Here is a 23518-nt window from a genome sequence, read left to right on the forward strand (position 1 = left end):
TGCACTTTGACGTGCTTTCAAACTGCTAGGTGGGCAGGAGCAGGGACCGAGCAACGGGAGCTCACCACGTTGCAGGGATTCGAACCGCCGACCTTCTGATCGGCAAGTCCTAGGCTCTGTGGTTTAACCCACAGTGCCACCCGCTTCCCTTCCATCTTACTGCTTTAAGTCGGCACAAATACTTTTGAATATTGTTGTCCATAAAGGAGCCCCTATCTTTAAAAAAAATGGGACTGCCCATTACCTTCAATCTCATCGTTGTATTTCTGTGCACGTTCTTGGTGTAACTTTGGATCAATGCAAACGGAGCGGATTCTGGTTGGCAAGCGCAGGCTTCTTCCTGTTTCCCCCAAGATGATCAAATGCAGCAGGGTGTCAAGGAATGTCACCCAATTCCCGCTCCACAACACCTTCCCAACATTCCCTGGGGACAAGAAGCAATCTAATTAGCACACAACAGCCACCGGCATGATAACAGCAGCACAAAGTGAGAAACTATTCACATCTCTGTCTTCTGTATCAACTGCACTGGCTATGCCCCCAAAGTCCTTGTGCTTTCCAAGCTAGCTAAGGGGAAGCAATGCCTAGACGGATCTCCAGTTTCTCAAAAGCTTGCCTAATTGTGAACACCTGTTATCAACATTTATGAATTATAATTGACTTTTGTTTCATCATCAGTCACTGAGATGAAGAAGCTTCCAAAAAATGGAAGGGTAGACAAGGCTATCGATGGCTATTAGCTACAATGGCTATGTTCTAACTACACTGTTGGAGGCTGTACATTTCTCAACACCAGTTACTGGGAATCACAAGTATTCTTTTATTACCTATTTAGTTATAAAATTTCTATACTGCCCTTCATCCGAAGATCACAGGGCGCTTTACAATATGCAAGCACAAAAATACATACCATAATAACAAATGAAAAAAACACCCCACATCATCATCATCATTATGAATGCTGTTGCACTCAGTTCCCGGCTTTGGAGCTTTCCTACGAAACAACTGGTTGGCCACTGTGAGAACAGGATGCTGAACTAGAGGAGCCACTGCTATGATTCAACAAAGGCCTTCTTACATTCTAAATGAATAGTAATAATCCTTAGCCCTATCTTTCAGTTAAGGTACATGGTCTCACCATTACTACTAGATTCCAAGAGTCCCTGGAATGTTGGCCCGTAATCATAACCCCGCAGACGAAGCTCTTTGTAAATGTCTCCCTTGGTTAAACGGACGTCTGGGCATGTGTTTGGCTGGATCTCCAAATCAATTTGCTGGTTGCGAAAGTTATTCAGAGCGGTTTCTTCCAAAGGGCAGATTTTTCCTAGGAGACACAGTATGTAGAAGAAAGGGCAAGTGAATGGCGAGGCCAACACCCCTTTGATTTCTTCAGAGTACTTGTAGTAGGAGCAATTACTTACCACTCACAGCCAGATTCCCATTCCCAGACACTTCAAAACGTTGAGAAGCTGGCATCAGTCTCACCTCTAGCTGCGTTGCACCTGCAAGGTAGGCAGAAATTGCCAGGATATTAGAGTTTAAACATAGCCTGCAGAAACATGGTTCACCAGACTACGTTAATTGCCTAAGCTGCAGAGATTTTGACTAGCCTCACCTTTCTTAGGTAGTATTGTTGCCTGGTGGATTGTAACATCTTCAAACATGACAGGTATTTCTTCCATGGAGGTCCCTAGAGATCTTGCCAGAGTGCGCCAGGCCAGCACCAAGTAGCCAGTGGCTGGGTACAGAACCCTGCCATCAATGCAGTGACCCACCAAATAATTATCAGGTGATTCAGGATTCACATCTGTCAATGATGATTTAAAAAAATAATAATGAACAAAGCATATTTTTCAAACCTACATCTCTGGCCCAAGAAGACTCCAACGCTGTTTCCCACAAGTTGCCAAAATCCAAGCACAAATGTTCCCACTTTCCCCACCACCCCTATATAAGTTTCAGTGCTGCAAACATCTAAAAGAAAGCAGCTCTTTCCCCCATTCCCTAGTTTCCCATCATCAATTTAATTCTGCTAAAGCAAGGGCATCCTTTAGAAGCTTGTTTTACTACAATTTCCACCATCCCTTACCCATTGGTCATATTGGCAGGGGCTGATAGATCTAGGAGCACAGCAATGTATGGAGGGCCACCGGTCCCCCATCCCCATAGGAGCCAGCTCCTAGGGGTTGAGGTTCCTTTGGCCCCCCAAATAAAATATTTGAGGGGGCCACCCACCCCAGTTGATGGGCATCAACATTCAAATGTGAGCGATTATGCAGGGTGGGGCTTACTCCCCCCCTCAATATTTTATTAAAGTTGGCACCTCTGCCCATCCCTGTGTCCCAAAGTGATACAAGGTGTATGATGGTTCAAACATTTCCCCTAGAGATAAATTCTGAAAATGCCATTTTGAGCATTTTAAGATGATCTGCTTTTGGAGAACGAAGTAGCTGGTACACACCAATATTGTAGACTGTTGCTGATCCAGAACCACCAGCGCCCGTTGGGAAGTCTTCAGCTTTTGGGATATCCCATGTCTGACTGTGGTCCCAGAGAATGTAAGGGGAGATAAGGGGAGTCCCCAAAGGTGCAGGATATTCAGCAGGTGGAAACAGATTGTTCGCAAGGACATTGATTCTAAGAACACACATAAACATAAATTTGTGAAGTTGCATGCAACAGTAAGAAGTTATAGTAAAGGTAGCAAACGGAAGGCAAACCAATAGCTAGGAGCCAACATGGGACTAAGGACCCCCAACCACTATTTTCTGTGGTCCTGGTTTCTTCTAAAAATGTGCAATATTTTCTCCCTTCTCTTCAAACGGCAAAACAGCCTATCGGAACATGGCAAGGAACTCAGGCATCAATGGAAGTTCTGGTTTCAGAGACACAGAGATTTCTGTCGCTATAAAAGCTGGCTCCTACACAAAGCTTTTGAAACAAATACACTAGGTTTTCAATTCACCTGAATGAAAGCAACCCCTATGCATTTTGCTACTATGCTCGTGCCATAAATGGCCCTGCAGCACTTCTCCCCATGACATTCAATCCTGCTTTAAGGTAGCAACATAGCTGGGGAAGGAGGAACTACTATGGTATAATTCAGTCTATTCGAAAAATGAGTTTCACTTGCACAATAAGAATTTCATTGGCTCTTCATCTCTCTTCCAGAGGGTCCCCCAACCCTTGTCTGGATTTGCGTCTGAGGGTGTGCAAAGGGCTGGAGGGAACAGGAAGTTTCCGTTGGGCTCATAGAAGTCTGGTGTACAAGCAGAGCTGGATATTGCCCTGTGTTTCTCATTAGCTTTCACTCATCTCCTTACCCTGTAAGGTGGATTTTTCCAATATGTGTCAGGAAGAATTCCAGGTTGTTTTTATGTTCTTTCTTCATCAAGGGTAAAATGGTGCAGGTTGGCTTCAAAGCTCTTCTCAGGATTGCCTAGACAGGTGGAGTTCAAAATGTTATCAGAAAATAAAATAAATCACTGGCTTCCTTCTTCTAAAACAGACCATTAGCCAAGGTGGCCAAATGTTTTTCTGGCTCTACAAGAGAAAAATGTTGGCAACCCCAGAAGGAAATACCATTTTATATAACAATAATAGTCTGCCTTCTGCAAATGGAAGGGACTTCTCCAATGGAGGTTCCTGCTGAATGTGGTGATTTTTGCTAATTACAGCCCTTGGCACCACCACCCACGCTGTTCCAAAACAGTTTTTGGAGGAATATAGGGGGAACAAGGAATCAATGGAAATCCTCTCCCTCCCACCTCACTTTAACCAGCAACAGTATCCCGTGAACAGAATTGGCTCAAGGAACTTGGAATCCTAGGCATTTCCTGGAAAAATCTACAGACACCCAGCACTCAGTGAAAGTAAAACACAAATCATTTTTTTAAAAAACAACAACAACACTAGACTCCAGCAAACACTACTGGTATACATGCATAGTTTTACAGGCTGTGCTTTACACTGTGAATCCATAGTAGAAAACCACAGACTAGACTAGAAAAACTGGAAAAGAAGTTATATGCAAAACAGCCAAGAGAGCAACAGAGCTTAATAACTGTTGCATAATTTTAAGTTACACAAACCAAACCTTTGCATTTACATTAGTACACTAAATCTTCGCCATAAATGAGCTATGGCTTCAAGGAACCTTAAGAGGCATCCCAAACAAATACATTTTGCCAAGACACTTTTTTCCTTTTCAATCCTGCCACAAAATAAGACTTGTGCCTTGATCCAAACTATGTCTACATGGGATTTAGTTCTATTGGTGACAGCAGAACTAACGTCCAAGAAAAAAGGCTTAGGACTGCACTCCAAGCCTGCCAGTTATAAGCTTAGTTACATGGGAGTGAGCATCATTGTTGAACTCATATTCCAATAAAATCCCTCCATTAGCAGTCTCCCTTCACTAGAAGGATCTCAATCAGAAGACAAACAAAATAGCCTAGGCATGACTCTGGTGGGAGACATGTATTTAGAAGGACCACAATGCTAGACACTTGCTATCCATCTTTTCTCCAGTGACCCCAAGGAAATGGAAGGAGTGACTACAGCCCAGCCCTTCCACAGCAACATGGGCAGCTCTTGATGCAACGCTGGGAGTAGGCTCTTATGAAATTCTATATAGCTGCCTTGTGCTGTTTTCAGACAGAGGCACTGGGCAAATCAATGCCAACATCTCTATTCAGTAACAAACTGCTACTCCTTGTGCAAAAGCAGGGAGGAGGAACCTGTGGCCCTGCAGGTGTTGCAGGACTAAAATCCCTGCCATCCCTTATGTAAAAGAAAACAAAACTACCATTAAAACTACCAAAGGAGAATTTTCTCTGACATCGTATCAAAAAACACAAGTTACCACTGAACCATAAGAACTACCGTAACAGCTATGCTAAGCTCAGGTAAATAGGACAGCCTTTACCTGGCGTTTTAAGACTATAACGTAGGTGAGAAAGGCTCACGACATTTTATTGCCCAAGGTGGAGCAACAAACGGCCACAAGTCAAGGTGTACAGTACTGAAGGCCAGTGAAGTTATTTTGGCAACTGAACACCAAACGAACACATCTTCCCCTCCCTGGCAGTAAAAATACAAGAAGAACAAACTAAGCGACAAAGACATTTTGCCCTTTCATGATCACCCCAATTTTGCTGCCTGAGGTTGCCACCTAACTGTGCCTAACAGTAGGGTGGGTCTTGACAGCAGGCCCCACACGGATCTCTTTTGGGAAGGAGTCCTACACCTGAGGAACAATAATAAAAAAGACCCTATCTGTTGTCACCAATTCTTTCACTTCTTGCAAAAAGACAGAAAATACCTCTAATTTTGTCAAAATTTCATTGCTTATGTCTTTCAATGTAAGTTGCTTGGAGACCTTGGTAATAAGCGACTAAGAAATCTTAATGATAATGATAACAAATGTTAAGATCACAACCTAAGATGTTATTTCATTTATCCTCGCTGCCACTTTCTTTTCACACATTATATTCATCTATTTGCCGGATTCTGTTTCCTTCTCCTTGGTTTCTGGCGTATACACAGCAACGGATGAATACATTTAGATTACTAGGTTCCTGAGGGAAAGCTGCACTGAAATTTAGGATAACTGATGAGGGAAGGTGGTGGGAACAGAGTGGAAACCATTATGGTCACTAGAAAAAGGAGAATCTTGTCCCGATGCCTCACCAGCTTCAGGCCATGAGTGAACCCCAAGGGTAATACCTGCAGAAGGGCATGTGGGGCAATCTCCACGACCACAGCATCTTCTGGAATATGTCTCAGGCCTTCCTGGAACAAGACTGGGCTGACAAGGTTATTCACATGGTACTCAGCAGAAGAGTTCTGAGCCAGATCGCTTTGCCACTGAGATTCAGGGATGGAAGTGCTGATCCAGCGGGAGGAACGAGGCTTTGGACTGGGAATAACCTAGAAATAAAGAAAATGAGAAAAATGAGACAGGAGACTTAAGCAAAAAAGAACCACACCATACAATGCATGTGCAACCTTTCCGCCCCAGTGAGAAGCTATTTAGGAGCATTACCTTCTTCAGGGCGCTAAGCAGCACTGGTGCGATGGAGGCCATATAGTACGAGTGGAAAGCAACTCCTGCGCTGAGCACCTCTTTCGCAAATACACCTTCTGCTTTCAGCTTGGCTACAAATTTGACCACAGAGTCCTAAGAAAAGCGAGAAAAAAATAGCATCGAACAGGTGTTACAAGGGCCTGGTACACTGCAATAAGCCTCTGCCTGTGAAGCAATCATCATTCTCCATAACTTGCTCGTACGTGGCTTATCCGACATTCCTAAGTGTATATGCAATAATATCCATTATATAAACCCAAATTCCCCTGAACACTGTGGAGCCCCGAGCACAAGAAATGGACTGCAGCTGGAAGGAGGTGAGTTTTGCATTCTGACTGGGATTTACCAGCCAAATCTTTAGATTCAGGCTGCTAGCGTTAACTTTATTGCTAGCCTTCATTTTCAGATGCAAGTGATAGCATTTCCTCTGGTGAGTTTGCTTTCATTCTCAATTCAATTTGACATTATTTAATCAGGTGCCTCTTCTTGACCTCCTGAGGTTTGGCCCGGGGGGAAATTCCAGTGATGAGGACACGTCACTCGATATACTAAACATGTAGCAATTTATGTATTGGTTCATACTAAGTTCTCACCTGAGGCCCTGAAACAGTGACAGTGTCTTCAGAGTTGTGACAGGCAGGGACCACTCCGGCAGGGCACTTACGTTTACACTCCTCCCACGTCAGACCTGTAAGACAGATTGCTTTGGATGAGTTCAGCCCTCTTAGGAGTAGTCATGAAGAAAGTTTTCCCTAAGAGCAAGTGAGGAAAAACAACTCCCAATTTCCTAGTGTCTTATTCCCCAGCTAGAACTAGACTGGACATTCTAGAACACATCCCTTACAACCATTTCAGCTGCATAATACTTAGGGATGGGCAAATATATCAGTTTTCGTCTCTCTTAAAGGTAAAGGGACCCCTGACCATTAGGTCCATTCGTGACCGACTTTGGGGTTGTGGCACTCATCTCGCTTTATTGGCCAAGGGTGCCAGCGTACCAGAGCAGCGCACGGAAACACCATTTACCTTCCCGCCGGAGCGGTACCTATTTATCTACTTGCACTTTGAGGTGCTTTTGAACTGCTAGATTGGCAGTAGCAGGGACCGAGCAACGGGAGCTCACCCTGTCGCGGGGATTCGAACCGCTGACCCTCTGATTGGCAAGTCCTAGGCTCTGTGGTTTAGCCCACAGCGCCACCCACGTCCCTCCTTAGTCTCTCTTAGTTTCTCGTTTTTCCAATCATAAATTTGATTTTCCACTTCAGTTTGATTTTTTTTAAACTCCTTATGAAAATTCATCAGCATTTTAGTGTTATTTTTTTCTTTAAAATTTTTTATTCCTTCGCAAAGCAATTCCCCCCCAATATGTTATATGCATCTATATGCTCACTTAACCCTAGTATAAATATTTTAAAAAACACATACATTTAAGAGAAGTGTGAGTTTCAAAGGAAGGGTACGTTTTGGTTCAGAAATGGTTTTAGAAATTGTGACTGAGGTAAGTTCATCTGTAAGTGTGAACTGAATCCCTCATCACATTAGAGGAATTGTGAGGACCAGGAATGATATTTTATATTATTTAAAATATTTACAGCCTGGCTTTCATTGCAATGTGGCACCATGGCAGGATACAATAGTATAAATCAAAACCAATAACTACAATTATAAAACATAACAGATAAAATATATAGTAAAAACTACAGCAGAAACACCAGTACCAGTATGGTTTAAAAACAACAACAACAGGCAGCTAACCCACCCCACCCCCTATAAAGACCTGCTTGAATTGATGGGCTTTCAGTAAGTGCCAGAAACTCCTAAATGTTGGCACCAATCCTATTTCACAAGGGACGGATTAATGCCATAGTTGGGGTGCCACCACAAAACAAGTCCTCTCCCTGGTTGCCACATACTAGATTTAACTTAGATGTGGGACAACCAACGACAGAATCAGCTGCTGATCTCAACACACACATAGGTTCTTATGAAAGGATGTTTCTTCAGACAGCTAGATTGAATGTTGCCCAAATCTCACATCCTAATCCATAAATAAGTAGATGTGCAGTGCAATGCTATGCATGTTCACTCAGAAGTACTGAGTCCTAACTAAACGTGCACAGAATTACAGCTACACAAAGCACAAGAATACTCAGAGGTTAGATACTTAGAAATCAAGCTTATCTAGCAAAAGATCAAACCAATCATATGTTGGGTTGTACCCACAGCAGTGGAGGTCCAGTCACAAACCTTTCCCCCTTGTAGTTAATATATTTCCAAAGCCACACAAAGCAAACTGAAACCAATGTGCAATATCAGTATAAAAACCTGCTGCATCCCCTCAAGGGCTTATAAACTGACCAACCTAGCAATCACTACTGTCTGTATATGTAACAATATTTATCTGTAACTGAGCCTCTGTGGCTTAGGCATCAACACTTACCCTGTAGAACCTCACTAATTCCTTAGTGATGGAGATACCACTATCCTAATGGGTAAGGCTGACAGGAGCTGTAGTCCAGCAACATCAGGCAGGCATCATTTTGGCTACCTGTGCAGATTATGGTCTGATTGATGCACATAAATTGTCCTTTTTATAAAACTTTTTGAGTACGGGCTTCAATGAGATCTTGCTAAGGAGCTTCCTAAACTATAGCAGATTTAATATAATCCTGTCTCTCAATCGCCCTCATAACAGTCTCTTACCAATTTTATCTCTTACCAATTTTAAAATAAATACCGGTACTTTATAAAGGAAATGTTCCATAGGGTATTTTGTTGAAATGTAGCTTTACTAGAGAGTCGTAATACTACCTTGTACTGTGCATTAGGATAGTTTATAGTTATTTTCTACTATTTAGATAGTATAAAGAAGATGAATTGTTACGAGACAATTTTGTGACACTTGAATTTCCTGTGTAAAAAAAAATGCTCTTATCTGATTTTACAATGTGCAATACCAACAGCACCTTGCTAATCCTAAAGAAACTATGTAAGTAGGTGTAGGTACCAATCTGAAAAGAAAGGACCTTTGGGGCTGGCAGTAGCTCAGAAGTAGGGCAGCTGTTTTGCATGCAGAAGATTCCAGAAGATCAAAGACATCTCCAGGTACGGATGAGAGAGAACCCTGTCTGAAACCTTGGAGATTTTCTGCCAGCCCATATAGACATTACTAAGCTAGATGGACCAATTGTCTGACTCCTTATAAGCCAAGTGACTTATAATCAACCAGTTGTACATAACCAGTTGTCAGACATATTATATATGCTCTGATGAATGCTTGCCTGCTTTTAAGGATCACAAAACCAGTCTACAGAATGTCTACTTGGAGGCCGATTAACGGCATGTAACAGCAACGAAACCTCAATCCGTAAAAACTCTGATATTTTTCTGAATTTTATCAAATATTGCCCAGGGTAAATAAAGCCAGCCTCTTTAAACCTGCCCCATACTGCATTAAGGCAACTACTAGATGAGAACAGTTTGTGAAGTGAAGGTAAGATTAAAATAGATCATCTGACAAATAAATAATAGAGCACATCTAGTTACCTACCAACAGCAGCCATGCCTCCTGGTGGGAGCTTGGCCTCTTTGATGCACCGGCCCCTCCAATAGGCAGCAAGAACAGCCTCTTCGTGACTTAAGGAGTTATCTGCGTAGCCACAGGCTAGCTCCCCAACCGAGTGACCAACAATTCCGTCAGGCTGCAAACCCATGGCCTTTAAAAGATCGATCTGTGCAATCTGGGGATTAGAAAATGGGCTGCAGTCTTTTATTTATGTCTTTGTGTGGAGTTCTTGAGTGCCGCTTTCTGTCAGTCAAAGTGGTTTTACATAAAAACAAGCAATGTGATTTGCAGAACTCATCCAATACAATTAAAAGCAACAGTAAAAAAAGGACAATAAACGTTAAAATACAAAAATGGGGGGGGAGAGGAAGATGACAGGCTGAAAAAAATGACTCTAAACATGGCCTTTGAAATCCTGGGAAAAAAGGGGAGTCTTTGCCCTCATGCTGCCCTCTGCTTCCTCCTTAGCGGGAACTGAGCAGGTTCAAAATGTAGAACAGCATATGCAATCCTACCTTGGGGAGTTTGCCACACGACACATGAATCTTTTATTTGTTAATTATTACATTTATACCCCACCTTTCCTCCAAGGAAAGGCTCTAGAGGCCTACAGTGGTGTAGTGGGTTAAGAGCGGTAGATTCGTAATCTGGGGAACCGGGTTCGCGTCTCCGCTCCTCCACATGCAGCTGCTGGGTGACCTTGGGCCAGTCACACTTCTCTGAAGTCTCTCAGCCTCACTCACCTCACAGAGTGTTTGTTGTGGGGGAGGAAGGGAAAGGAGAATGTTAGCCGCTTTGAGACTCCTTCGGGAAGTGATAAAGCGGGATATCAAATCCAAACCCTTCTTCTACAGTGTTTCTCCTCCTTACCATTTTATCCTCACAACAATCTGCTTAGGCCGAGGGAGAATGAGTGGCCCAACGTCACCCAGTGGGCTTCATGGCTGGGTAAGGATTCCAGGCCCAAATCTAATATTCTACTCACTACCAAACAATGTTCCTTGGAAACAGGAAATGCCTGATAGCATTGACCCTTAAGTCGCATTTCTTTATTTTAAAAAAAATCACATCTAGTGATTTTTTCCTCCTTCCATCCAGCTTATTGAATGCCTGCTGTCAAAAAGGCATCTGTTGTTTCCCCTAGCTCTTTAGGAAAGTGCTATTACGTGTACACCAAGATCCCATCACTAAATGTACTCAAGAGAAACATCCCCCTACTGTCACACTCAAATCCGGGCACCCACTTAGCAGAACTTGCTGCTCTTGAGCAACAACAAAGAGCAAGACCCTGAGCTAACATCAAAACATTTGTCTCTAGGTGGCAATCTGCAGAATAATGGCAGCAGATGGTATGCCTATGCAGGTACAAGCAATCAGCATGGAGGTGTTGTAAAGGCTCACATCCTCACTCGGCCACCTTAAAAGGGCTAAGGACAGGACAGCTCAGAAGGTGAAATGGGAGTGCTCAGAAATGCTCCTCTTTCCATTTTGCTTCCTCTACACAGTGCCAGAATAAAAGCAAAGCCTTTCGCATGGAAACTGGAGCCAGTTGCCAGTGATCCCGGGCTGAAAGGTGGGTTGCAAAGATGACTTCGTCTACATGATGTACATCACTAGAACTGATGAGGAAAAGAGTGAGCCATCAGAAGAGTCCCTTTTCATGGGGAGGCACAAAGCAAAGGGGGAGACCTTCCTTCTTACCTGAATAGCAGCAAGTCCAACGAAAGCATTGACAGTGTCGTTAAAAGTGTTCTCATCCGTGCTCTGGAGTAGATCGGACACCTTCAGGCCCGTGTCTTTCAGAGCCTCATCTGAACGCAAGATGGATTGCCGGAAGAGATCAAGCTGCATCAGGCTAAGCCCCATTCCTTTCCACTGGGTGCCCATGCCTATGGGATGGAACAAACAGAGGAGTACCTTTTAGCGCTGCTGGGTATGTGAAGAGCACGAGGATGTGACATTTTATTTTGACATTGAGAGTGGTGCTTCAGATGTAAAAGATATGAAACCCTTCAAGCCAGGGCTTTTTTTTTCCAGCTGGAACTCAGTTCCAGCACCTCTCAGGTGGGCACCATTGCCATTATAAGAGAACAACGGAAGAAGGGAAGAAGAAGAGTTTGGATTTGATATCCTGCGTTATCACTACCCAAAGGAGTCTCAAAGCGGCTCACAATCTCCTTTCCCTTCCTCCTCCACAACAAACACTCTGTGAGGTGAGTGAGGCTGAGAGACTTCAGAGAAGTGGGACTAGCCCAAGGTCACCCAGCAGCTGCATGTGGAGGAGCGGAGACGCGAACCCGGTTCACCAGATTACGAGTCCACCGCTCTTAACCACTACACCACACTGGCTCACTGGAAGTGTTCATGGTGAATTCTAGCACTTCTTTTTCTAGAAAAATAGCACTGCTTCTAGCTAGCTAGAAGCATCATTTCATACTACCGGTGTGTGCAGCTGCCTTTTACTGCCATTGGTCTATCTAGTTCAGTATTGTCTATATCAGCAAGGCTTCAGACAGGGAACATTCACAGCCATACTAGGGAGATGCTGGAGATCTGAACCTGGAACCCTCTGCATGCGAAGCAGACGTTCTGCCACTGAGCAGCGGCACTTTCCTAAATCTCTCTCTCTTTCTATGCGTGTGTGTCTGTGCCTCCTGTAATCGGTGTGAACTACTCAGCTTTATGACTGTATTAAATAAATCATAAGGCTATTTGGCACGACATAAAGCTTTGCAAAATTAGAAATCTAGGCTCAAACAAAAGGAGAGTACATGTGTGATTAGTATGCAATTTACCTGAGCAGATGTACCACAGGGGCCGCCCTGAGGACTGAGCATTCTGAACCTCCTTCACATCGCTCTCGCTGCCAATCAAGGTGTAGCCCCTATAAGGCATGGATGACACTGGTATCCCAGAGATATCATTGAGCATGCTCAGAAGTGCTGTGTGTTGCTGCAGATTTCTGCTCTGTTCTATTAACGTTTCTACTGCTTCTTGAGTCCTTCCACAAAACTGCACCAATCGTGGCAAATTATGAGTCTCCGGGGAGGACGATGTCTTCTCGTTGGGCCTCAGAATGACATGGGCATTTGAGCCTCCAAAGCCAAAGGAATTGATACCACAAAGGTGACCTTTTGTGGGGGTTGGTTTAGTAACGACTTGTATACGACCATCTTGTAAGGCAGGAATATCTGGATTTGGGGTGTTGTAGTGAATGTTGGGTGCCCACAGACCATGCTCTAAAGAGAGAACCACCTGAGAAATAGAGAACATAACAGTGCAGGCTAAGAACATTTTTCAGACATGCATATTTTGCATAGTTTGGGATAGAAACCTGAGATCCTCAGGAATCAAATTTTACATTAGAAGATCATTATTGCAGTTCAATCTACTAATATATCAACAGGACATGTATCCTCACTTAGCACCTTTCCTTGTGTCATATCTAATTATCGGAGTAATCAATTCATCAGAAGTTGGCAGGTCAGAATTATCTTCTACTGATAATTTAAGGCTCAGAATGGTGAAGTAACTTGATAAATGCCTTGCGGCAAGTCAGAATGCTTGTCCAGAACCTGTTTCTCAAATTGTAGCTCCCACTCATCTAATCCCTAAATTTTGCTGTATCATACACTGTGACACATTAATTATAGTTGATTGACTAGAGGTATTGGAGCTATGATCCTATCTGCAATGACCATTCCACACATTTTGCTTTCTCACCATCCAGCTATTCTTTCTCACTTTTCACAGGTTCCGTTCCTCTTCCTTTTAAAATGTGTGCTTTCTGACTGGCTCAGAACTGTACACACTGGTGTAAGCAAACGTGTTGATCAGGGATGCTGAAATGATGGGTGTCACGGGGCAAGTGTATTGTGAAAGAAATGCTGCTGCAAACAAAATCCACAGAGCTTCTGTGAAACAAAGCCATTGTGGTTTTGCACTGCAATGAGTCAAGGCTTTGGGTTTCAGAGACTGGCTATGCACACTTCATTGGGAATAAGCCCCATGTACTCAATGGAACTCACTTACAAGCAGATATGCAGAGGACTGCACTATTTGTGCCATCATTATTTTGCATAGCAATGAATGCACCACCAAGGCACATTTTCCTTTGGCAGATGAATAAATATGACAGAAAATGGACAATTTATTTGCTGAGGCAAGCAAATGTTCTTGAGGTCACAAATCTCCACTGCAGCTGTTGCTTCCTATATCTGTCCCAGCTGCACTGAACCCTACAGCCACAAACAGCATACAAAGCCAAGGAAAGACTCTTCAAGACATCTTTTCCTCCTGTCTTTTCCCTTCCCTCCCCCCTTCTCTTCCCTCTGTTCACCACTTTATCACTCTCCTTTCATCCCAAGGGAGCAAGTTGTGCAGCTCTACCTCTGTGCATTGGTTTGGTTACAAGAGGCATCCCCAAACTCGGCCCTGTTTTGGGGCTACAACTCCCATCATCCCTAGCTAACAGGACCAGTGGCCAAGGATGATGGGAGTTGTAGTCTCAAAACATCTGGAGGACTGAGTTTGGGGATGCCTGGGTTACAACAAGGCCCGCTCACTTCTAGCCTTTGAAGCCCCTAGCCATCATAAATATTAAAAATAATGACACACGGAAACAAAATAAGGTAGCCAAACCTTCCCCCAAAGAGTGAGTAGTTTGTTTACATAACCAGCTGATCTAAGAAGACTTGTTTGTTAAGGTCTAATCAGAACCAAAATATTTTTATTAATATTTACAGACATTTTAATGTTTTAATATGACAAAATCCAGATCAGTTACAGCAGCAAAAAGATCTTTTAGCAAATCACATCTCTTATTTACTTAAATCTGCAACTCAGAGTGTGTGTCACATTTTGGTCTGATGCCCATAAAAACAAGTTGTGAAACTTGGCATTTGATAATGCCAAAAGATTAACACTTAACTACATCTGAGACCTGCCCCCCCTTGAACTTGAGGTCCATGCCAAGTGACCTTCTTACTTTCCCCTCCCCCACATGATTTGCCCTAATTACAACGGATAAATCTGAAGTCCCCCAACAGATTTTGATTCAACATCTCTCTCTCTCCTGCCCAACACAAACAAATGGACATCAACTTCTCTTTTCTTTTTACCTTTGCTAAAGCGGCAAGACCAGAAGCAGGTTCTGGGTGACCCATGTTAGATTTAGTTGATCCAACCAACAGCGGTGGTCGATCTGCTTGGCAAAAGACGTTGACGATGCCGTTCACTTCCTGAGGATCTCCAACCTAGCAACGGAGAAAGACAGGAAGTTAGGAGGAGCTACTGGATAGATTTCAAGTCTGGTGAGCTCTGTCAGATTTTTTTCTGAACAGCTGTGTATGCAGGTGTACAACTGAGTGTGGGGAAAGGAATACAATGCTGCCCGCTGTCGCTGCTACGGCGGCAGTAATGGCTGAGGCATTCTTATCAGAGTCCAGATCTGCCATCGCCTTGGCAGCCCCCAACCCCTGTTGGTGAACAGGAGGTGCTGCTGGTCTCCTCCCCACGCTTGTTCCTGATGTAGATCTTCACTCATCTCTTCTTCCCTGGAATGAGAGGGGCGAACGCCATTTTGGAGTTTGCCTCAGGGGCCAAAATGTCTTGGCCTGGCCTCCCCACACATGTTCCCATGGAGGAATTTAACACTGTGAAGCCAGGGTGCAAACCCCAACGTTTCTGAAATATATTGAGAGGAATCGTGGAGTGAGTGGAGATGAGAGGAGGTAACATATTATATCCAGTGAAAGCGTCACATGGGAACCGCCGGTCTATGAAAGCAAAGCGGCAAATGGGAAACCTAATTGCTCCCAAACAAACTACAATAATACAGAACTAAAAAGAAACTAGCGTTGAATGAAAGAAAAGAGAGAGAGAACAGGGGACATGGAGAGAGGGCAAACCTTGGTGCCTGTGCCATGAGCTTCTATGTATTCCACTTCCTCAGGCTTAACCCCAGACTCCCTGTACAGGGAACTGACCAACTGCTGCTGCATCCATCCAGAGGGGAACGTTACACCTGAAGCAAAAAGAATGGTCAATTCCTGGGTTCATACAAGGAAATTATCCATATGTTGTAAACTAAATCTTGCTTTGGCAGAATTTGCCTCTAAGTGCAGCATGTGCTGAATGAAGTGGTCAGAGGCCTAGTGGGCGGGGCAAGGAAGACCATTTCACCAGGCACAGTTTTTTCAAGGGCATGTTTTGCTTCTCAAACCACCCCTTGCCAGTCCCATGCTGCTTTGCAAATTTGATCCCACATCCCAGACTTGCGAAGCAGGGCATCAGGAGGACACAACAGGCTTATGCCTGTCCAATCTAGCGGCTGAACCCCACTCAGCAAACTGCTCTTGTCTGTGAGCTTTGATTCAGGAGGTTTTTCAGTTCGATCAGGGAATAAGGCTCTCCTAAGGTGCTTTGAACAAAGCACCACCTAGCTGCTATGCATTTTGAGGAGGATGCCACAAATTTCACATTGAGCATCCAACACTGTAAATTGCAAAGGCTGCTTTCAGAAGCACCTTCCCCACCCCATCACCGCCAACACCCAAGAGAGCTGTGCTTTCCATGTGCTCCCTAGATGACACATGACTATACCACATTCCAAAATCTAAGGAAAGGCAGACCCAGTCACTGGGACGCACCTTCTTTTTTCACAACAAAGGATATGGATTCATTCAGCTTTAAGTCAGAGACGCTGTCTCTTTAATGGATTGCTTGGGTCTAAACTGAAGCACTCTGCTACAGAAGCCCACATGGGATGAAGAGGGACGTATTATAAGTGAGCTCACAGCATGTGCCTTGGCCACATAGTAAGACCGGCTTTCCCAAGGAAATGGACAGATATGCGTGCCAGCAAACTGAACGCTGCTCAGCCTTCAGCCTTGCCCTTCCCTCCACACTTCAGGCACGCTATCTAGCCTTCCATATTTTTAACTGAATATCCGGGCAGTTGCACAAACTTTTGTTGTTGCTTCTCAAAAAGGATGTTGTTGGGGGTTTTTTTTTAAAATGGAAAACGGCTTGTTGGGGAGGGGGAAGAGGAGATAAGTACCATGATGCACCATCAGATCCCAGAGAAGGGCAAGAACTGTGTGGCAGAGCGCATGCAATTCCTGGCATCTCTAGGGAAAACCCCTTTCTGAAACCCTAGATAGCTGCTGCTGGCCAGTGTTGACAGTACTGAGCTACATGGACCAATGGTCTGACTTTGTATAAGCCAGCTTCCTATGTTCCTAACCGCAAAGAACAGTTAACACCCAAACTGAACAAGGTGAGACTATTCCTCACCCAACTCCACTGGGTTACATTCCATCATCTACCAGGATGCATCTTAGAATGTCGCAAGCTCCAGATATTAATTTTAAACAAATCTTACCTTGCTCCTTAAATCCATCGGTATTACACCCAGCATTGACTATGGTAGCGTAAACCCGTTTGGCTAGGGACTTCTTGGTCAGGAAAACAACTACAGCAGCTTCTGATCGGCAGTATCCATTCCCTGTAGAAATCCAGAGCCATGAGAAGAACCATCACCACCCAACATGTAATCCACTTTAGATAGTTGGGTTTCTAGCCATACTTTCTCAAGGTTGCTGAGCAAGCAAAATGCAAAAGCCAGCATCAAATAGCACTTATTCATCTTTAAAATGGTTGGGCACTCAAATACCTCTCAACCTGCTTATTTTGCGAAAAGGCATCAAGACAAAGCAGATTTTATTTTATTTTATTAGATTTATATAGCACCCTTCATCATGAGATCTCAGGGCGGTTCACAGAATATAGTAGAGTTACACAAGGCACATGTGTTTATCCTGATTTGTTTGCAGGGAGATCAGACAGTGTTGCCTATTTGATAAGAACTCACTCCTATTTGACCGTGTGGAAGTTAGATGACGTTGCATCAAAGTAAGTGTTGTTATTCCCCACTTTCCAGAACACTTTCTTTATCATACAAAAATCTGATCTTTTGGGGAAGCAGGTTGTGCAATATAATTGTGCAACCTGAATTAGCCAGTATGTGACTGAATTCTACCTGAAAATGACGACAATCTGGAAGTGCCCAGAGAAGAAGCGAAAGGAAGGAAGTCCTATATCTTGTTTGTTTAGTTTTTAGGTATTTCATTTCAAGGTATTTAAAAACCACTTAATATTTTACAAACTCCTGTGAGAACTACTTATAAGGCTCGTAATAGCTTTACTGATTACATCTCATTATAATGCTCTGTTCAGATAAATTTGAGCGCTTGAACTACTTGAATCAATAAGGTTAGCAGAAGAAAACAAATTAAACAAATCATTGCCATATAAAGTCTGTCTGTGTCTCACACTTTTCCTAGTAGTTCTTCTAAAGTAACTGTACTTCTGTTATTCATATAGATAGCTAGTGATATATTTATTCCAGTATTGTTTATTAATTTTATGTGGATTTGAGGTATTTGCCCCTGAGGTATTCTAACAAGCAGATTAAATGATTTAGAGAAAGTATCATAGGTGTTAAACCACAGAGCCTAGGGCTTGCCGATCAGAAGATCGGCGGTTCGAATCCCCACGATGGGGTGAGCTCCCGTTGCTCGGTCCCTGCTCCTGCCAACCTAGCAGTTCAGCTCCGGTGGGAAGGTTAACGGCATTTCCATGCACTGCTCTGGTTCGTCAGAAGCAGCTTAGTCATGCTGGCCACATGACCCGGAAGCTGTACGCCGGCTCCCTCGGCCAATAAAGCGAGATGAGCGCTGCAACCCCAGAGTCGGCAACGACTGGACCTTATGGTCATGGGTCCCTTTACCTTTACCTTTATCATCCAATTAAGTTATAGATAAGATCTTCCCCAGCCAGTCAGTTAAAAAAAAGGCCCATGTGTGTATTTATAATTTTCTAGCTAGTTAAAAGTCTTCCCACACACAGATAGCGAAGAACCTGTTTTACTTAACTGCAATGTTCAAACTAGTGCAAGATACCAATGGTACATAACTTTGAAGATACTTTGATTTGAAAAGGAAAAAGAATAAGGTTGAGGTTACCTCACATTTCCTTGTTTCCTCTCAGACCTGCCTAGTATTATGTATTCATAATTTGGTTCCATTTTGCTGTGTTTTGTATGACATCACCCTCTAAGCTTCCCATAAGTTATTTATTTATATCTCCCTAGTTTCTTATTAAAGAGCCAATCTTTTGGGAAAAGAACAGACTATTATTCTAAAATACTCCTGTACTTTGAGAACAAGCTACCTTCCATGCCTGCTTGGTTCGGTTCAAGCTTGGTTTGTCTACGACCCACAAAGAAGCTCTTAGACAAAACAAAGCAATTAAAAGCAATTCATTATTGCAGAATAGCCTTGAAAGAACAGTGGTGCCTTCTCTGTCTTTTCTGAAGACCAGTTAAACAGAAAGCTTATAAAAACAGAGAATGAAGAAAGCGAAAACCAAACGGTTTAGCTGCTGGAGGAGAACAAGCCATGCAACTGAACACTGCTGTTGTCAGTTCTGATATTTGTTATCCTGAAAAGAGCTGGGACTTCTTAATTTACCAAGAGAAGACCAAGATTTACACTCCCGCAAAAATGGGAGTGCTGCTGACTGCTTCCAAAACATGGCCGAATATGAAAACAAACTCCTTACCTGAAGCATCAAAGGATTTGCAGGCACCCTCAGGACTAAGCATGCCAAGCTTCATGAACTGCACAGAAGTGTTGGGCTTCAGTACGAGATTGACTCCGCCTACAAGGGCTGAGTCGCATTGTCCACTGCGGATTGCTTTGTAAGCATTGTCCAGAGCAACGAGGCCAGAGGAACACGCTGTGTCGATGGACATACTTGGTCCTTTGGGAACGAAAACCATGAAAGAAAGAAGACAACAAGCCACCATCAGTTGTTTTGCCTTTTTGGCTTTCTTAAGGCCATAGTTTTTGTTCTCTTGGGGAACAAAGCCTTTAAGATGTGATAACAGGAGAGGCTTCTGTTTACAGAGAGGAAAGTTAACTATGGTGGCACATTAATTCCAGCCCTGGTTTGACCCACACATGCCTACACATAAAGAGTTTCAATACATTTGTCAAGTGCTGTGATTCTCAACAATGCCATAGTAATTCACCCATTAGAATTTGCAAAACATCCATTAAGAATATACACTCTTTGTACTAAAGACTTCTGCAGCACTGTTATGGATCCTGTTCACCTACATCACAAACTTTCCTGCATCTTCCCCTGTCTGACCAAACATCTGCCCTGCCATGAGATAATCAGTCCATTGGCCCTCCGTAGATGCAAACTTACCTTTGAAATCAAAGAAGTATGAAATTCTGTTGGCAAACATAGCACGTTGACAGCCGGTCATGCTGTACCCCAGCAACTGTTCAGGGTCTACGCTAAACGCTTCACCAGCTTCTGACCCACTCACACCAATCCACACTCCTGTGTCCGTGCCCCGAATGGAAGCTGGATTAATTCCTAAAAGGGGAGAAGGCCGCCAAATGAAAGAAAATATTAGAAATATAATAATAAATATCATTGAATATTTGGAGGTGAGAAATGAAAAGCAGGGTGTGGAATGGTCAAAGAACTGATGAGGTCACTTGAAACATTTGGCACTCAAGTGCTTGGTCCATGAACCAGAGGGTTGGGGCCAGGAGGAAACACAACCCAGGACACAGAAGTAGGGACAAGAAGGGGGAGAAAGGCAGTTTATGAAAGATCTTAACTATTGTTGCTTGTAAGGAAAAGTGTGTATGATCACAGAACTCTGGCAACCATGGAATTCAGTCACATGATCCCTAAAGGTAAAGGTACCCCTGACCATTAGGTCCAGTCATGGCCGACTCTGGGGTTGCGGCGCTCATCTCACTTTATTGGCCGAGGGAGCCGGCGTACAGCTTCCAGGTCATGTGGCCAGCATGACTAAGCTGCTTCTGGCGAACCAGAGCAGCACACAGAAACGCTGTTTACCTTCCTGCCGGAGCGGTACCTATTTATCTACTTTCGAAATGCTAGGTTGGCAGGAGCAGGGACTGAGCAACAGGAGCTCACCCCATCGCGGGGATTCGAACTGCCGACCTTCTGATCGGCAAGTCCTAGGCTCTGTGGTTTAACCCACAGCGCCACCTGCGTCCCTCACATGATCCCTACCACATAGCTAATAGGATGTGGGCAAGGATGGTGGGAAGAAGCTCACAGGTGTTGTCATTCTGTGTCATCTCTCATGCTAAGCTAAATCAATGGTCCAGAAGCAAAAAAAAGACATGGAGAAGCAAAGTGGCTGCAAGGTCCTCTTTGGGACGCCCAACATTTGTGTGTCCTCACTAAGCCAAGGTTTGGTTTAGTGTATCATATGAACCAGGCTATTATATTACTGAAATAGGTGCTTTGACTTTCTTTTTCCTGTTTGCAGTCTTTCTGATTGAAAATGGTATATAAATACTTGGAATCTTTAAAAAAAGCACAACTTTATAAACATGGTCCTTCCCTCACGACCTTTTGAGTATAAAGTTTTCTTGGCAGAAATGACCCGAAGCAAAGAGACAGGCAAAAATTACAACTTTACCCCACATTTGTTTCCTGAAATATGCAGTGAATTGCTGAACTGGTGGGGGTGGGGTGGGGAGTATATTATATGGGAAATGTGTCCAAAGAGCACAAGACAACAAGCCATTGCATGATGCCCCTGCTGATTATAAAAAATGCTGGCGAACGTGATCCTCTTTCTCTCTAAAGCAGATTATGACTCCCATCTGTGACATGTAGGAGAAAATGTGTGAGATGAACTTAATTCTTAAGATAAAGGTAAAGGGACCCCTGACCATTAGGTCCAGTCGTGACCAACTCTGGGGTTGCGGCGCTCATCTCGCTTTATTGGCTGAGGGAGCCGGCATACAGCTTCCGGGTCATGTGGCCAGCATGACTAAGCCGCATCTGGCGTACCAGAGCAGCACACGGAAACGCCGTTTACCTTCCCGCTGGAGCGGTACCTATTTATCTACTTGCACTTTGATGTGCTTTTGAACTGCTAGGTTGGCAGGAGCTGGGACCAAGTAATGGGAGCTCACCCCGTTGCAGGGATTCGAACCGTCGACCTTCTGATCGGCAAGTCCTAGGCTCTGTGGTTTAACCCACAGCGCCACCCACGTCCCTATGATTCTTAAGATAATTGAATCTTATTTTATTTTTTGTAGGAAGCATTGAAGCTTGCAAGAAAAGGAACCAGCATATAAACATTATATGGAAACCCAGCCAGATATGGGCAGGATATAAACAAAACAAAATAAAACAAACAATAATAATTAACAGATCATAGAATAAGAATATGGGCCCACCAATGTATCTCAACTTAGCTTCCTAAAAAAATGGAAGAGTGTTGTCTCTGCCAGCCATGAGATTTCAAAAAGTTTTATCTAAACTTTCCACATTATCGGAAACTCTAATGTCTCCATTTTACACCAATGAGCAGGAAGGCTTCATTCGGAGGACATAGGAAAAGAGGTTGGAAAACATCTCTTCAAGAGATCCCAGGAGCTCTGTCAGAGAGGGACGTGTCAGCTGTGGACACATTTCCTAACACGTCTTTTCAACACTGCTACCCGTCGTTACTGATACCAGTTATTAGTGTTGCTAATACTTTTGTATAATCTTTCTTTCACTGTCAAAATTGCAAGAAGCATGTTGCAACGGGAACTTTGCAAAGGTGTGACACTAATTTCAAAAGACACAGAAATGTCAAGGCCTTCACAACAGTGGTTTCATCATTTAGTTCCAAGATAAGTTTATCAAAATGCATGGTCATGGTGTTCTGACAAACAATAGAAGCTAGATCTCTCGGCAAAGGCCTGGATTTAACTAAACTGCTGTGCTTAGCAGAAGCCAGTGCAAGGGCTCCCACTAGCACAACAGGGTTTCCTCCCCTCTTCCCCCTAATTTGCTCCAATGGATCATGTACACCCCAGAAAAGCACATGGGGGGTAACAATCAGAAGAGTGCAACACTGAATTCCTCCGAAAGTCTGTTTTGTTTTTAAAAACTGCCAACCCTCATGTCACAGAGTGGGGAAAGTCATATTTAGATTATTTCTTCTAGATTTGGAAGCCAGAATAAACCTGGGCAGTGGACAGAATCTTTTTGCTTCAGTTCCCTGCCCCAACCCATGTCCCCCTACATATATGCTGTCCTGAAAACAAAGTTTGGTGTGCTTTGGGTCTGTAAATAGTTTACGTTATCTTGTGCAAGCGACACAATTTGTACACGATTGCTTTGCATGTTAATAGGGCTTTTGGAGCAGAATTCTAGAACTCTTTGCTCACCGCCATCTAAAATGGCCTCGTACGAGACTTCCAGCAGCAGTCGGAGCTGAGGGTCCATCGTGTGAGCTTGCTTTGGGTGAACTCCAAAAAAGGAGGCATCAAACTTGCTGATGTCCTTGAGCTTCCCATTTCTCCTGGGCAATCCGTAAAGTCCTGAAATTTCAAAAGAAGAAAGAAAAATTACATCACGTCTTCTGTGATTAGAAATTGCATCTTGGTTGTGCTGCTAATAATAATAATAATAATAATAATAATAATAATAATTTATTTATACCCCACCCATCTGGCTGAGTTTCCCCAGCCACTCTGGGCAGCTTCCAATTGAATGTTAAAAAAATACAGCATTAAATATTAAAAACGTCCCTAAACAGGGCTGCCTTCAGATGTCTTTTAAAGATAAGATAGCTACTTATTTCCTTCACATCTGGTGGGAGGATGTTCCACAGGGCGGGTGCCACTACCGAGAAGGTCCTTTGTCTGGTTCCCTGTAACCCCACTTCTCACAATGAGGGAACCGCCAGAAGGCCCTCGGCGCTGGATCTCAGTGTCCTGGCTGAACGATGGGGGTGGAGA

The 23518-nt window shown here is 43.6% G+C and overlaps 1 protein-coding gene across 1 annotated transcript in view; it reads right to left on the minus strand.

Annotated features, from left to right (window-relative positions):
- Positions 1-23518, minus strand: part of FASN (fatty acid synthase) — a 59123-nt gene that overhangs the window by 22751 nt on the left and 12854 nt on the right. The window contains exons 3-20 of the mRNA XM_028716217.2: positions 22946-23098; positions 19932-20105; positions 19278-19478; positions 17038-17160; positions 15563-15678; positions 14774-14908; positions 12449-12908; positions 11355-11542; positions 9639-9828; positions 6682-6776; positions 6047-6181; positions 5728-5931; positions 3324-3439; positions 2462-2637; positions 1616-1807; positions 1422-1502; positions 1139-1324; positions 245-424 (exon numbers count right to left, since the gene is read on the minus strand). Of these exons, the coding sequence (XP_028572050.2) occupies positions 245-424; positions 1139-1324; positions 1422-1502; positions 1616-1807; positions 2462-2637; positions 3324-3439; positions 5728-5931; positions 6047-6181; positions 6682-6776; positions 9639-9828; positions 11355-11542; positions 12449-12908; positions 14774-14908; positions 15563-15678; positions 17038-17160; positions 19278-19478; positions 19932-20105; positions 22946-23098 (3105 nt within the window). The remainder of the gene's footprint in view (positions 1-244; positions 425-1138; positions 1325-1421; positions 1503-1615; positions 1808-2461; positions 2638-3323; positions 3440-5727; positions 5932-6046; positions 6182-6681; positions 6777-9638; positions 9829-11354; positions 11543-12448; positions 12909-14773; positions 14909-15562; positions 15679-17037; positions 17161-19277; positions 19479-19931; positions 20106-22945; positions 23099-23518) is intronic.

The sequence above is a fragment of the Podarcis muralis genome, chromosome 2 (assembly GCF_964188315.1).
Source record: "Podarcis muralis chromosome 2, rPodMur119.hap1.1, whole genome shotgun sequence".
NCBI lineage: Eukaryota > Metazoa > Chordata > Lepidosauria > Squamata > Lacertidae > Podarcis > Podarcis muralis.